Below are 16414 nucleotides of genomic sequence, written 5' to 3'. Positions count from 1 at the left end.
AGCACTATGTCAGAAGTTTGGATTTTAATGATGAGCAAAATCAGATATTGTCCCTGCCCTCATGTGCAATCTGTTAACCATGCTTATCCTTCTGTTCACATTTATCTAGCCTGAAATATTTTCTTAGTCTGTATTCACTCTTATGAAAATAAGGTTTTGAAATTTACACTAACTCTAGAAATGGAAACTCGTTTCATTTCACCAGGAGTTAGTATATATAATAATAAGCTTTATAGAAAATTTTCCTAATCAAATTGGATATGACTTTTGTTATTATAAACATACACTATCTTGATAACTAAATTTTGCTAGTCATTCTTGGCTGGTGATCTTTATCTGTTCGTATATGAACTTTGCACAAGTGACTTGAGAAATACAAATACCCTTCATGGTTGGTCCTGTTGAGTATTAATTATCAAGCATTGCTCTTTCTTACCTTCTTTCCTTGGTGTCCTTTTGCAGGGATTGTATTCGCACATTATGGTCCAGTCTGGAGACAACAGAGGAAGTTCTCTCATTCAACTCTTCGTCATTTTGGCTTGGGAAAGCTTAGCTTGGAGCCCAAGATTATTGAGGAGTTCAAATATGTGAAAGAGGAAATGCAAAAGAATGGAGAAGTCCTCTTCAATCCTTTCCCCATTGTCAACAACGCGGTCTCTAACATAATTTGCTCTTTGTGCTTTGGCCAGCGGTTTGATTACACCAATAGTGAGTTTAAGAAAATGCTTAATTTTATGTCACGAGCGTTAGAAATCTGTCTGAACACCCAGCTCCTCTTGGTCAACATATGCTCGTGGCTTTATTACCTTCCCTTTGGACCATTTAAGGAATTAAGACAGATTGAAAAGGATTTAACTATTTTCCTTAAAAAAATCATCGAAGACCATCGAGAGTCTCTGGATGTAGAGAACCCTCAGGACTTCATAGACATGTATCTTCTCCATGTGGAGGAGGAGAGGAAAAATAATAGCAATAGTAGTTTTGATGAAGATTACTTATTTTATATCATTGGCGATCTCTTCATTGCTGGCACTGATACCACAACTAACTCTTTGCTTTGGTGCCTCCTGTATATGTCACTGAACCCCGACGTACAAGGTAATAAACAGATGTTTCCTTTATTCATGGCAAAACCAGGATATATTTTTTTCCATTTCCATTTAAATCAGCAACCTTTGTGATCCTGTGGCTCCTGTCAGTAAGCAATGTCTTCAGGCTGGAAAACAAAATGGAAATACTTGCATCTCATAGGGAATGGGTAAGGTGTTAACAACGAAACTCCAAGTTTCTAGACAGTGGCACTAAGATCACAGCTTGCTTGAATCTGCTTTAAATCTCTACAGGTCTGATTCTGTGTGAAATCTATGATGAAGAAAGAACTTTAGAGAAGACTATTTTAGAGTTGAAGAGAGTCATAGTGATCATCTGAACCCATTCATCTTTTTTGAAGATGAGACCAGAGGCCCAGAGAAGTTCTGTGATTTTCACAAGGTCACGGAGCTAGTTCCGCCACATCAATACCAATAGGTAGTGAATTTCAGTGGAAGTTCATAGTGGAAGGATACAGGAGAGAATAGTGTATTCATTTTCCATTGCTCCTACAACAAATAACCACACAGTGACAACACAAATTTGTTACGTTACAGTTCTATACATTAGAAGTCTGACACATGTCTCAGTGAACCAAAATCAAGATGTTGGCAGGGCTGCGTTCTTTTCTGGAGGCTCTGGAGGAGAATTCATCTCCTTGCCATTTGCAGCTTCCTTGGCTCATGGCCCCCTTGCTCCATCTTTGAAGCCAGCAATGTTGCATCTCTCTGACCATTCTTTCGCAGTCATATCTCCCTCTGACTCCAAACTGGGAAAAGTTTCCAATTTTTTTTTTTTTTTTGGCTGCATCGGGTCTTTGTTGCTGTGCGCGGGCTTTCTCTAGGTGTGGTGAGCTGGGGCTACTCTTCGTTGCGGTGCGCGGGCTTCTCATTACGGTGGCTTCTCTTCTTGCGGAGCACAGGCTTTAGGCGCGCGGGCTCGGCAGTTGCTGTGCACAGGCTCTAAGGCGCGTGGGCTTCAGTAGTTGTGTCTCGCGGGCTCTAGAGCGCAGGCTCAGTAGTTGTGGTGCACAGGCTTAGTTGCTCTGCAGCATATGGAACCTTCCCGGACCAGGGCTCGAACCCATGTCCCCTGCATTGGCAGGCGGATTCTTAACCACTGTGCCACCAGGGAGGTCCCAGTTCTCCAATTTTAAAACCCATGTAATTAGGCTGGACACACCCAGAAAATCCAGCATAATCTCCCCATCACAAAGTCCTTAATTTAATCACATCTGCAAAGTCCCTTTTTACCAAATAAGGTAGCATATTCACAGGTTCCAGGGGATTATGGCATGGACATCTTTGAGGGACCATTTCCTGCCTACTATAGATGGGATTGTGCCTACCTATAATCATTAACTATTGATGAGTAACAAATTATCCCAAAATTTAGCATCTTAAAACAACAACCAGGGCTTCCCTGGTGGCGCAGTGGTTGAGAGTCCGCCTGCCGATGCAGGGGACGTGGGTTCGTGCCCTGGTCCGGGAAGATCCCACATGCCGCGGAATGGCTGGGCCCGTGCGCCATGGCCGCTGAGCCTGTGCATCCAGAGCCTGTGCTCCGCAACGGGAGAGGCCACAACAGTGAGAGGCCCGCATACGGCAAAAAAAAAAAAAAAAAAAAGACCCAACCATTTATTATTTCACATAGTTTCTGAGGATCAGGTATCCAGGAGCAGCTTTAGCCTGGATGGTCTGGCTTAGGATTTCTCACGAAGTTGTAATCAAGATGTTGGCCTGGGGCTACAAACATCTATAGACTTGATTGGGACTGAAGGATCCACTTGCAAGATGACTCATCCACGTGGCGGCTGGCTGCAGGTCTTGCCACTTGGAACTTTCCGTAGGGCTGCTTTACTGGCAGCTGCCTTCCCCCAGAATGAATGACCCTAGAGAGTAAGTGGCCAAGACAAAAGCCATAGTGTCTTTTATAACCTAAGCTCAGAACGGTCATGCCATTGCTTCTCCTTTATTCTGTCGGTCACATAGACCAATTTGGAACAGAGTGGGAGGGGATGGCATGAAGTTGGGAACACCAAGAAGTGGGGGTCACTGGGGGTCATGTTGGGCTACCACACGTTGTCACAGGTAAAAGCTTAGAGCCAATCAGATGTTGATACGAGAGAATAATTCCGAGTGCTCCTGAATCCAGAGTGCTTTCCCCTTTGCCACTCTGTCCTGCCATCGTCCTTCAGAATCCCAGGCTGGTACAGGGTCCCTGGGACCAGCTGCCTCCACTGGAATATCTGATCAGTGTTTCACTTCGCTGAGGCCAAGTCAGGCGTGTGCTGCCGACTTGTCAGCTGTGTGGATGTGGTGATGGGAAGAGTGTATGGGAGGGCAGTCTCTCCCGGCTTAGCTTTTGGATTACGCTTTCCTTTTTTTTTTTTCCGTATAGAAAAGGTTCATGAAGAAATTGAAAGGGTCATTGGTGGTGACCGTGCCCCCTCCCTCACTGACAAGGCCCGGATGCCCTACACAGAAGCCACCATCATGGAGGTGCAGAGGCTGAGTGTGGTGGTGCCGCTCTCCATCCCTCACATGGCCTCAGAGGAAACAGGCAAGTCCAGGGCCTTCCTCCTTGGAACGCCCTCGAGGGAAGCCCGTCCCCTTCATCCAGAGGACTTGAGGTGAGGTTGTGGCAAGGGTTTGTTGTCATGGATAATCAAATGACCAGAGGACGCTTCCCGCCTCAGCTGTCCCTTATTTGCCCTACGGCTGGCGTTCCAGCCCCGCCTGTTTGGTAAATAGCTCTCTAGCCTTCAGAGCGTGCACACTTAACACTGGCCAAATTTTGCTGCCGTTTAAGGTGGCTGTACTGGCAGAAAAAAGCTCCAGAATGAACAAAGGCCCCTCTCTGTCCTCCTGTTCTTGGAGGCCCGAAGAGCTAGCCTAATTATGAAATGAAGGAGCTTAACTGGGAATTATTCTACTTCATTTTTTGCTGTTCTGCAACTGAAGCACAAGTATTACAGAATTAGAAGAGCCCATCTGCTTCTGAAGGCACATGTTTCAGCCTTTCACCTACAGTGTCCTGGCCATTTAGGCACTCAGACTCACTGTAAGCATCCCTCACAACAAGGAGTTGTCGTCCTCCGGAGACAGCCCGTGATGAAATGGGCTTAAATCTAGTTACCAGACAGCTGTAGGAGGCAATCACTTATAGATGACATTGGATCACTTAACAGTTTCTTTGGTGTAAATTAGATACAAGGTGTGTGCAGTATCCTTGGGGCATTGTTTAAAGTGCATGTGAACTTGTCAGCTGGTATGAACCAGCATTGACTTCCCTGTACATCCCTTTACCTTAGTTTACCTTCTTCATTGTATTGTGTGACATAAAAGCCTGGGAACTGTAAAATTGTATACAAGTATTAGGGATTTGTAATTCTTTGGGAAAGTTCACCTGAAATGCCCTATGATTTCCGTTTTAATGTTTTCTCTTAATTGTAATGTTTTTATCATTTGATTTAATTGATTAACTCAACATCCATCAGAGCAACTCCTGTGCCCTGTCTCAGGCTGGGTCCTGGGAGGGTATGGAGAGGATGCCAGTTGATAAGGTTTTGCCTCTGCCCTCAAGTACCTCAAAGTTTACTCTCAGCAGATTAAGAAGCTAGATATGTAACTAGTTTTTGTCTGTTTGTTTGTTTGTATTTTTAGAGAGTGTTGTTTACCAAGAGTTATTAGTAAAAGCGTGTTGAATAATACTGTGGTTTCGTTTTGTTTTGTTTTAGTGCTGCAAGGGTATACCATTCCTAAAGGCACGATAATATTACCCAACTTGTGGTCAATACACAGAGACCCAGCCATTTGGGAGAAACCAAATGATTTCTACCCTAATCGATTTCTGGATGATCAAGGACAACTTATTAAAAAGGAAACATTTATTCCTTTTGGGATAGGTCAGTTAAACTTTTATTTTCTTAATGGCATAATTTAAAAAAGAAATAGAACCAAAAGAATCTTCTATTATTTCATGATACTCTTTTAAAAATGTTTCTTTCTTGGCAAGCTAATGTAAGAGAGAAATAATTTAGATAATGCATCTCCACTATGTTTATTTCAGATTTTAAAAACAAAGTGAAAGCAATTGGTTTTAAATCTTTAAATATGACTAGAAATCTTCCTTTTTGAGTTGTCCAGGTGATTGTTTGAGTCCCAGGGAACTGTTGGAGTTAAGAGCAGCTTTTGACCTGCCTGAATGGTGGGTGAGAGGGTGGGCTCTCTAATCTCACCAGTCCCTCTTTTAGGTTCCTAGATTAGGGCATGTAGGCTTCTTTCTGTAGAAAAGGAATGCTCCAGAGATTCTTTTTTGATATCTTTTCTCCTTAATCTTCCAGGTAAGAGCAAGGAAAGAGATAAGTAAGTATGGAGGAGACAAGGTAGCCCGCCTCATTGGCTCCGTCTCTAGCTCCTATCTAGGATGCGGATAGATTTTTATGAGTAGGAGTTAAAATGTGAACTTGGTATGCAAAAATTCTGATCAGCATAGACTGTGGGAAGCCACGGGGTATATGTGGCAATTTTATTTCAAAACTCTCTATGTCTGCCTTTAAAACACTCAATTTAGAAATTTCATAAATTTATCCCTTTTGAGGTAGGAAAAGGGCTGGTATTATAATCCTTACCTTTTTTCCTGGTCTCATTTTTAGGGAAGCGGGTATGTATGGGAGAGCAGCTGGCAAAGATGGAATTATTCCTGATGTTCGTGAGCCTAATGCAGAGTTTCACATTTGCTTTGCCTAAGGACTCGAAGCCGATCCTGACTGGGAAATATGGTCTAACTTTAGCCCCACATCCGTTTAATATAATCATTTCAAAGAGATAAAGAACATCTCCAGGAAGAGATGGTGCAGAGAATGTAAATACATGTCCTTCTAAACAGATTCTTCCTTCTGTAATTGACAGCGGATCCAGCAACTCTGCAGGTCTAGGTTAGGCTTGGATTAGAGAGAGATTGGAAAGAGGGTAGAGCACGTGGGACCTTTCGGCTCGGAGGGTTCCTCAGAAGGAAACTTCAGCCATTTTAGTAATGCACGTGACTTGGGGGATGGCGACGAAAGTACTGGATTCGGAAGCAGGGGATCCGGATTCTATTCCCAGCAGCCTCCACCAATGAGCATTTCTTCTCATCCCTCAGTGCCTCAGTCATTCCACGTGGAAAATGACGGTAACAAAATTTGACTTCTCTCTCTATCTTGGCATGAATGATGGTCAAACACTCCATCTTTTCTGACATCACCAAAGCACTGTTAAGCTCTGGAGAACAAATTCAGGAGGAGAAGGAATACCTACCTGTTTAAGACCCATGACAACATGAAAGTGGTGTTCAGACTTGAGTACTTCATCAGAGAAGGACGTGGGTTTAGGGGACAATGAATTAGAGCTTTTCTTATTTATTTATTTTTTTACTTAATTTCTTTTTGGCTGCGTTGCGTCTTCGTCACTGCGTGGGCTTTCTCTAATTGTGGTGAGCAGGGGCTACTCTTCATTGCCGTGCGTGGGCTCTCATTGCGGTGACTTCTCTTGTTGCGGGGCACAGGCTCTAGGGCACACGCGGGCTCAGTAGTTGTGGCGCACGGGCTTAGTTGCTCCACGACATGTGGGATCTTCCTGGACCAGGGCTCGAACCCGTGTCCCCTGCATTGGCAGGCAGATTCTTTTTTTTTTTTTTAATTTTTTAAAAAATTTATTCATTTATTTTTGGCTGTGTTGGGTACTCGTTGCTGCACGCGGGCTTTCTCTAGTTGCAGCGACCAGGGGCTACTCTTTGTTGAGGTGCACAGGCTACTCGCTGCGGTGGCTTCTCTTGTTGCGGAGCATGGGCTTTAGGTGCACAGGCTTCAGTAGCTGTGGCACGTGGGCTCGGTAGTTGTGGCTCATGGGCTCTAGAGTTCAGGCTCAGTAGTTGTGGCGCACGGGTTTAGTTGCTCCGCGGCATGTGGGATCTTCCCAGACCAGGGCTCGAACCCGTGTCCCCTGCATTGGCAGGCGGATTCTTAACCACTGTGCTGCCACCAGGGAAGCCCTAGAGCTTTTCTTGACACAGATCTTATGTCGGTTTTGGAGGACTTGTTTTGTTATTATCTTTTCGTTTACGATTTTAGTTTTTACTTTTTGTAGACATACGATGAAGTGGACCCTTGTTTAGTATGTTGAGGAAAGGGTATTGTCTGAATGTATACGTCTGCCTTCTATTTCAACTACATGAACAGTGAGCCTAGCTGAAAAAGTGGCTTCATGGCAGAATTCCTTTCTGCTGTGTTTACTCAAAAGGATGTAGCTCTGGCTTTTGACTTGAGTCCTGAATAGTGAGCTCTGGAATTTTAGTACTGGGATTTATGAGAAAAGGATTCAAACTGTACTGAACATTCCTTAACTGTTCTTCCTGCCACCAGGCCTAATGTATCTCATCCTTGAAGACTTGCAAAGACAGGAAGGCATTCTTAATTTTTTTAAGATAACTAAATTGTTTCTTAATAAATAAACTCCCTCTAAAAGAACAGTTCTCAAAAAAGGTAATGACTTCTTTCAGGGGATATTTGGAAATATGTGGGTGTGTTTTCAGTTATCACAGTGATGGGGGTGCTAATGGCTTTTTTGTTGCCATGAGGCCAGGATGCTAAATGTCTGAGCAGTCCTAGACAATGAAGAACTGACCTGCCCAAAGAGAACATGCTCCAAAAGTGGCTAGCCCTTTTCTTTATTCTCCCATTATACTCCTTATATAGAAAGAATTGTGATAATAATATAAGCAACTGTACTTTTGAGCCTTTCCTCATGCTGGCACCATACTTTATGCTTTACTTGTGTGCTTACATAATTCTTAAAGAATGTTTAGTAAGAGGATGCCATTCTGTAGCTGATGGAGCTCAGGCTTAGAGAAGTTACGGCCTACATGTAGTTAAAAAGTACCGCTGTGCATTTCAAACATACCAGTCTTTGTAACTGGAGAGTTCTTCCTGTACCACGTCTCTATACTGCCCTCTGCATTTTCAATATGGATAAATGAAATACAGGCCAATCTTTAGGTGCCTTGAGGATTTTTGTTAATTAAAAAAGAAAAACTAAGAACGAAATGCATAGGCACTGTGAGTGAATGGAGAGGTTGTTATAGAGACTTTATTTATTGTTTATTAATTAATTTTTATTTTTGGCTGCATTGGGTCTTCTTTGGTGTGCGCAGGCTCACTCTAGTTGCGGTGAGCGGGGGCTACTTCTCATTGCGGTGGCTTCTCTTGTTGCGGAGCGTGGGCTTCAGTAGTTGTGGCACGTGGGCTCAGTAGTTGTGGCTCACGGGCTGTAGAGCGCAGGCTCAGTAGTTGTGGCGCACAGGCTTAGTTGCTCCGTGGCATGTAGGATCTTCCTGGACCAGGGCTTGAACCCGTGTCCCCTGCATTGGCAGGCGGATTCTTAACCACTGTGCCACCATGGAAGCCCCTGGAGACTTTAGATGGATGATGCATGTGTGGATTACCGTGTACCACGTGCAGGGCGGTTTGTCCTGATCTGGAATTTCATATGCTGCGGAATTGCACTAATAACTTTGCATTAGCAAGTTTATTACTCTTCGATTTATACATGCATTTTCAGTACCCCCAACCAAACAGTTTGTAGCTAACTTGAGAAAAAAACTTCTGTGAGATTATGTTGAAATCAGATGTTTATTAAACTTTAAAATGTAATGCCTTAAACTGTAGCACTTTTAAAACATCTGTTTATGGCAAATCACTGAAAGGACTGTTAATGCTTACCTTGCACATGTTGATATTTTACGATTTTTTACTTTGTGATGTATTTGAAGTGTAAAAATAATAGTACTTTGTTATATAAGTTTGCCTAATACCTACTTTTTAGTCCTCATCATTAGCATGATTTTTGATGCTTATATTAAACTTTTAATTTTAACTGAGATAGTGTCATGTGTGGTTTGGAGGGCTTTGTTTTCTTTAAATTGCTAAACAAAATTCTCTTTTACCAGATGTCAAGTTAAGAAAAGGAAGAGGGAATAGACTTCCAAAAAGAGGGAGATGGCCACATATAATATAAGCATGATCTCTAGACAGGAGGATAATTCTTTTAAAATATCCTCTCAGAGCACAGTTACTCTCAGGACTGTAGCACAGCCCAAGCTTCTTATTTCCCATGTCAAAGTCCAGCATTATTTGAGAGAGGGATGAATCTACATAAGCCCATTGTGGCAAAATACCGAGTGCTTGTCTCTATTACACTCCTTAGCTCAGGAAGAACAGTTTTCTAAAATACCCGAACCTTTGGATTTTTCCTATAGATGAGCCCCCTGCCGGCTTTTTCCACGGCCCAGTCTTCCTCCTGAGGTCACAGTGCAGAGATCACCTCCTGAGGGATGGCTTCTGCTAAAGCCCTATCTAAAGTGGCCTTTCCTGAGAACACCCTGCTATAGACTGAAAGTTTGTGTGCCCCAAGAATTCATTAACTGAAACCTGATCCCGATGTGATAGTATTTGGAGGTGGGACCTTTGGGAAGTGATTGTGTCATGAGAGTGGAGCCCTCATGCATGGGATTAGTTATAAGAGCCCAGAGAGCTCCCTGCCCCCTTCTGCCATATGAGACTGCAGTGCAAAGACAGCCATCCATGAACCAGGAAGCAGGCTCTCACCAGACACTGAATCTGCGCATGCCTTGATTTTGGACTTCTAGTCTCCAGACCTGTGAGAAGTAAACTTCTGTTATCTGTAAGATACTCAGTTTATGGTATTTTGTTATAACAGCCTAAATGGACTAAAATATGCCCTGATTCATCCCCCAGCTTACTTCCTTCAGAGCCCTCCTCACTATCTACAGTTACCCTGTTTATTTAAATCCTCAGTTTCCACCATTTCTTCCACCTCTGGCCAGAGGTGCCCTTTGTTGCACAGGTTTTCAATTTTGATGAAGTCCAAATTGTTAATTTTTTCTTTTGTTGCCTGTGTCCTTTGGTGTCACATCCAAGAAATCATTGCCAAATCCAATGTCATGAAGCTTTTTGCCTGTTTTCTTCTAAGAGTTTTATAGTCTTAGCTTTTATGTGTAGGTCTCTGATCCATTTTGAATTAATTTTTGTATATGGTGTAAGGTGAGGGTCTAACTTTACTTCTGTGCATATGGATAACAGTTTTCCCAACACTATTTGTTGAAAAGACTGTCTTTTTCCCATTGAATGGCCTAGGTACTCTTGTCGAAAATTGTTTGACCATATATATGAGGATTTATTTCTGGGTGGATACTATCTTTTTTTTTTTTTTTTTTTGCAGTACGCGGGCCTCTCACTGTTGTGGCCTCTCCCGCCGCGGAGCACAGGCTCCGGACGTGCAGGCCCAGCGGCCATGGCTCACGGGCCCAGCCGCTCCGCAGCATGTGAGATCCTCCCAGACCGGGGCACGAACCCATGTCCCCTGCATCGGCAGGTGGACTCCCAACCACCGCGCCACCAGGGAAGCCCTGGATACTATCTTTTAAAGTAATGTATCACTAAACAGTTTTGTAGTAACACTGGGATATTCAGGCGAATGAAACGAAATAGAGAGTATATCCTCTAGTGTATAAAAATGGCATCACATTATGAAAGAACAGGAATAATATATTTTAAAAAGTGCTAGGACAGTTGGTTAATTACTTAGAAAACTAAAGTAACATCTTTTCTCCAATTAACTTCTTTTTCCAAGTTAATCCCCAAAGGATGAATTTCCCAAATTAATCCAAGTTAATCTCAAAAGGTCTAAAAAGTAAAAATAATACATCTGTGTCTCTGAAACATTTGATATTTTCTAAGCATAAAAAAGTTACGGACATTTTGAAACACATACAGAAGTTATGGGCAAATCTTGTTTCATCTACATTATCCCACTTCCCACTAGCCCCATTCTGCACTGATTTATTGTGAAGCAAATATTAGACATATCACATGAACGTATTCATAACATAGAATATGACTTGCAAGGATGGCTAATCTCTAGTCGTAGTTACATTTCAAAGAAATATTGACAAGGGGTACAAATATATTGACAAAATAGCCTAAGAAAATATTTCAGAATGTCAAATCAAACAGACCAGAAGAACATGGTTAAGCTATTTTTCTCAAACATGTTTACAATTAAGTTACTAATGGAACAAATGATAAGAATGCTACTAAATGACCTATATCTTATAGTTCCTTCTTAGTCAGGTTTATGACTCAGAGTTTTCTTTCTTTAGGTTGTGCCTCATTTAAAAGAAAATTTTCCACAAGGAATCTACCAATTTGGCATTTCTGATTCTGAAACATGACACTAAAGAGGGAAATTCCACCAGTGAAAACTCTTTTCTCCCATCATACTCTGCTCGGCAGCATTTGTCCTCATTGTATTACCTTTTGTCAATCTGAGCTTGTTTAGCAACCCTCTTCCCACCTGGTATGCAAAGGCATGTAGTGAATTGTCAATTATTGTAGTTTTGAAAGATATCTTCCAAGGATATTTAAGTCCTTTATATGGTTTCCTTGTACACAAACTAATGTTCATGAAAAAGCTGGTGCCTAAAGATAAAAATAAAAACAAATTAACTAAAACCTCAGTAAAGCTGTTGTTTTAAAAAAGGGAGAGAGAGAGATGGCAACTAAATGCCATACCTGACTCTAGACTGGATTTGGTACTAGAAGGAAAAAAAAAAACTATAAAGGACATTATTAGGTCAGTTAACTAAATTGGAATACAGGCGATCAGTTGGATAGAAATGTATCAATGTTAATTTTACTAAAGTTGATTACTATCATTATGTCAGAGGATCACCCTATTCCTAGGAAATATGCATAGAAATATTATAAAGGACCATTATTTGTGTAACTTACTCTCAGATGGTTCAGATTATTCATAATGTATATAATATCTGTCTTATCTATTATAGATAAATAGATCTAGACAATTGATAAGATAAAGCAAACGTGATAAAATGTTAGCAATAGGTAAATATGGGTAAGAGATATATGGGTTCTTTTGTACTATTTTTACAATTTTTCTATGTGCAATTCTAAATAAATTGAAAAAAATTAAATATGATTGAGATCATGATTCTCATAAAAAGGTCCACCCTCATCTGGCCCCTGCCTACCTTTGCAGTCTCATCTTCATTCACCCAAAAGTACCCTGTGCTTTTGTTATCCTATGTTAATGTATTTCCAGACCACTCTCTAATCTCGGTTCCTTCACAGACTACATATACATTTTTCTCTCTGTCTGGAATGTCCTCAAAACATTTTCTCTGCCCGAAAACCTTCTAATCATCCTCACTACTCTGCTGTAATATATCCATCATGATGAAGTAGGTTAGGACACTGGTTATGAGCAGCAACTTTGCACTCAGGTAGACTGGGGCTCAAGACCTGCCTCTATTCTTCCCGCCTATCACACCTCAGGCAAGTTATTTTCCTCTCTAAGCTTCCAGTTTTGCCATATGCAAAAAGAGAATAAAATGACATCAGACTGATGGGAATGGATGAGAAGTTACGTATTACATGCTTAGCACAGAGCCTGGCAGATTAAGCATTCACTAAATGCTAGTCTTCCCGTTGCTTCCCCCACCCCCCCTCACTACCCACCTCCCACAGCCCCTTGCATTCCCTTCTGGAAAGCACAACATTTTGTTCCATGTTTATTTCTCCTACTACTTTATGAGCCCTTGAATGGCAAAGACTACATTCTAGTCATCCCTGATTTTTCCAGCATCTAGAGTGATGTTTCTTGCTCACATAGAGCAATGAAGAACTGGCTATTTCCAAAATCAATGATTTTACTTTGAAAACTAAAACAAGGAATCACTATCAGCTTTCTTTAAATACCTGGCTCTGTAAGACATGGAGACAACCTACATGTCCATCGACAGATGAATGGATAAAGAAGATGTGGTACATGTACACAGTGGAATACTACTCAGCCATAAAAAGAACGAAATAATTCATTTGCAGCAACGTGGATGCAACTAGAGATTATCATACTAAGTGAAGTAAGTCAGAAAGAGAAAGATAAATACCATATGATATCACTTACATGTGGAATCTAAAATATGGCACAAATGAACCTATCTATGAAACAGGAAAAGAATCACGGACATAGACAACAGACTGGTGGCTGTCAAGGGGGAGGGGGTTGGGGGAGGGATGGAGTGGGAGGTTGGGGTTAGCAGATGTCAGCTATTATATATGGAATGCATAAACAAGGTCCTACTGTATAGCCCGGAGAACTATATTTAATATTCTATGATAAACCATCATGGAAAAGAATATTTAAAAAAAGAATGTGTGTGTGTGTGTGTGTGTGTGTATATATATATATATATATATATGTATAACTGAATCACTTCACTGTTTGGCAGTAATTAACACTGTAAATCAGCTATACTTCAATAAAAAAATAATAGATAAATACCTGGCTCTGAAAATGTCTGAGAATTAGTTATTCAAAATATATTTTAGCCTTCAACTAATTTATAGATACTAGGATCTTTATAAAAGATGATTTCTAATTTATAAGTTAGGAAATCAACTTGGTTCTTTGTGGCTAGGATGTAAGGTACTTGAGAAGGAGTAGAAGGAAATAGGTGAGTTTAAAGTGTTGGCACCAGGACTTAGAAGTTTGGTCTTTATCCTGTGAATAAAATTTTTAAAAGGAGAGTGCAGTGACCCAGTTTATAACTTGAGAAATCAGTCTGAGAAGAATGTGAAGTATGAACTGGGTCAAAGAGACATTAGTTACAGTAAGGCGCTTCAGGAATGGGCTCAGTCTCTACAAAGGAGACAAGGGCTTGGATAAAATGCCGATAAATAGGGATAGAGATAAGAGGGGGAAATGAGGGAGGAAGCCTGTATGCTCCTAAGGTGGCATCAATGACATCTGACCGAGTGAATGGGGATATGGTGGGGAGGGGGAAGGAAAATGCCCTTGGTTGTGTGTCATCGTGAACTGACAATGAATGCAAGAGGAGGTGAAAGGTATTGTGGGAAGTGAGAAATAATAGGTTCAAATTTTGATAAGTTACATTTGAAGTAGCTGAGGGATTTCCAAATAGAGGTGATCAGTAGACGATTATAAATGGATGTTTGTGTTTGAGAAGCATGAGTCCACATGCTAGAAATCAGGAAGGAATAAAACACATGGTTTTATAAAGTCTTCAGGTGTAAATATTGGGACTCACTGTGTGAAACGTAACAGTTCTGGGGCTTATTGGTAGGAATGTCTAAATACATTAATCTGCTTAACCTTAATGATAACCTTAGTAGGACAGTTAAACCTCCAAATCTAGACATGTATGTTTACTGGAGACCACTCCCCAATTTTTTTTCCCCTCTAGCAACAGCAGCACTTTCTAAAGAGTATGAAATTATGAAAGGAATGGGAGCCTTGAGGTCAGAATGGATTCAAATCTGAGCTTGGTCAGTTATTGGGTGAGTTACATTTAATAAATGACTTAATCGCTCAGAGCCTCAGTTTCTTCACCTTTAGAAGAAGATAGCAGTGGTAACCTTAGGGTTGCTATAAAGAGAGGCAAAACAGCATAGTGGCCAAGAACATGAGCCCTGAAAACAGACTGTCCTGAGTTTGAATTCTGCCTGTGCTATTCATTAGCTGTGTGACCTTGGCTAAGTTTCTGGACTTCTCTGGGCCTCAGTTTCCTTACCCGTAAAAAAGGGGTACCCTTTGCTGTTTTTGAGTTGGTCAGTGACCAGTGTCACACTTTCCAGTGCACCACTCCTGCAGAGAGAAACGAAGCACCTCCCTAAGAACAGGGTGAAGGTGCAAGTCGGGGACCACAGAAATTGTTATTGGGTGCCTGAAAGTTCAAGGCCACACTTGGGAAAAGACTTGCAGTTCTGGCAAAAGAAGAATGATTCTATTGTAACTGTCATCTGATCAGGACTGGGCAGGAATAGAGGCCGGGGTGGCCTTCCTGGTTCAGAAGAGTGTAAATGAGGGTTAGACTCTCAGTATGAAACAGCTGGAAAGATACATGTCCAGCCCTTTTCCTTTTCTTTTTTTTTTTTTTAACATCTTTATTGGAGTATAATTGCTTTACAATGGTGTGTTAGTTTCTGCTGTATAACAAAGTGAATCAGCTATGCATGTACATATATCCCCACATCTCCTCCCTCTTGGCGTCTCCCTCCCTCCCATCCTCCCTATCCCACCCCTCTAGATGGACACAAAGCACGGAGCTGATCTCCCTGTGCTATGCGGCTGCTTGCCACTAGCTATCTATTTTACATTTGGTAATGTATATATGTCCATGCCACTCTCTCACTTTGTCCCAGCTTACCCTTCCCAGCCCTTTCTTTTGAAAGACAAGGACCCTGGAGCCCAGGGAGGTAGTCTGCAGACCATTATACTGCACACCAGTGACTGAGACAGGACTCCTGACTCTCACTTCATTGCTCCTTTCTTCACATCACACCTTTACATAATACAGATGGCCTCAGATCTGAGAACTGCTAAAAAATACTGCAGTGGTTATTCTTTCTGTTCTGAGGAAAACAAATCAGAGATCTGAAAACATACCAAATACTCAGGCATTATGTTTTACATTATACACATTAAAAAAATACATATTGTGACGACACTATAATCAGAATGTTTGGCCTTGCATTAAACACAACTTTTAAATGAGAATGAAAAGTTAAAATCCACCGAAAGAATCATCTGTGCATCTTCCTAATCTACTGTCCTAGCTTCACCTCTAACAATACCTAATTCCTCACCCTTTTCCTGTGGCAATATTTTTTTACGTTTCTACCTTTGCATGTGCTGCTTCCTGTGCCTAGAAGCCTCTTTTCTTCATAAATTGACTCATTTGTTCAAGTTACTAGGTTCTCCGTGTAATCTTCCTATTCCAATTCTAGTCCTATTGGTTTTTGCATTTGGTACATTCTAGCACTTAATGGACTTTAATTATTTGGATGTGACAGTGTCTTCAGCCAGTAACGATCTCCTTAGAAACGTCCCAAGCCTTAAAAAGTGCTCAACACCAGCACTTCTCCCACACTTTTACAGAATCAGAAATAAGAATGAGATGTAAGCAAAGCAACGGTGAACACAGGATTCACTATGTAAGTTACCTGCAATAGGAGGAGGCAGACTTTGGATGGTGAGTCTGTGGGTCCTTATTACATATTTTAAAATAAATAAATAAAAATTCTATATTACTAAGGTACAGTAACTAGAAATTATTTACACGAGGGAGAAGATTGGCCTTTCTATTATTACCAGTTACTCCACAAAGGTTCCTCTTTGACTTTAAACTGTCCACATGTTCCCTGCATTAATAAACATGTAAAGTC

The 16414-nt window shown here is 41.3% G+C and overlaps 2 protein-coding genes across 2 annotated transcripts in view; both read left to right on the top strand.

The window, feature by feature from the left end:
• SGMS2 (sphingomyelin synthase 2) overlaps window positions 1-568 on the top strand; it is a 113323-nt gene extending 112755 nt beyond the window's left edge. The window contains exon 6 of the transcript XR_002643662.3: window positions 463-568. The gene's annotated coding sequence lies outside the window, so the exon portion shown is untranslated. The remainder of the gene's footprint in view (window positions 1-462) is intronic.
• CYP2U1 (cytochrome P450 family 2 subfamily U member 1) overlaps window positions 1-9006 on the top strand; it is a 36008-nt gene extending 27002 nt beyond the window's left edge. The window contains exons 2-5 of the mRNA XM_022567088.3: window positions 463-1098; window positions 3490-3651; window positions 4829-4996; window positions 5747-9006. Of these exons, the coding sequence (XP_022422796.1) occupies window positions 463-1098; window positions 3490-3651; window positions 4829-4996; window positions 5747-5922 (1142 nt within the window). The 3' untranslated portion in view covers window positions 5923-9006. The remainder of the gene's footprint in view (window positions 1-462; window positions 1099-3489; window positions 3652-4828; window positions 4997-5746) is intronic.
• Window positions 9007-16414: the final 7408 nt, after the last annotated feature.

The sequence above is a fragment of the Delphinapterus leucas genome, chromosome 5, assembly GCF_059928025.1.
Source record: "Delphinapterus leucas isolate spDelLeu-1000000601 "Yukka" chromosome 5, BTC_Dleu_Yukka2, whole genome shotgun sequence".
In the NCBI taxonomy this organism is placed as follows: Eukaryota; Metazoa; Chordata; class Mammalia; order Artiodactyla; family Monodontidae; genus Delphinapterus; species Delphinapterus leucas.
Note: the sequence above shows the minus strand (reverse complement) of the source record. Positions and strands in the feature narration are given on the sequence as shown.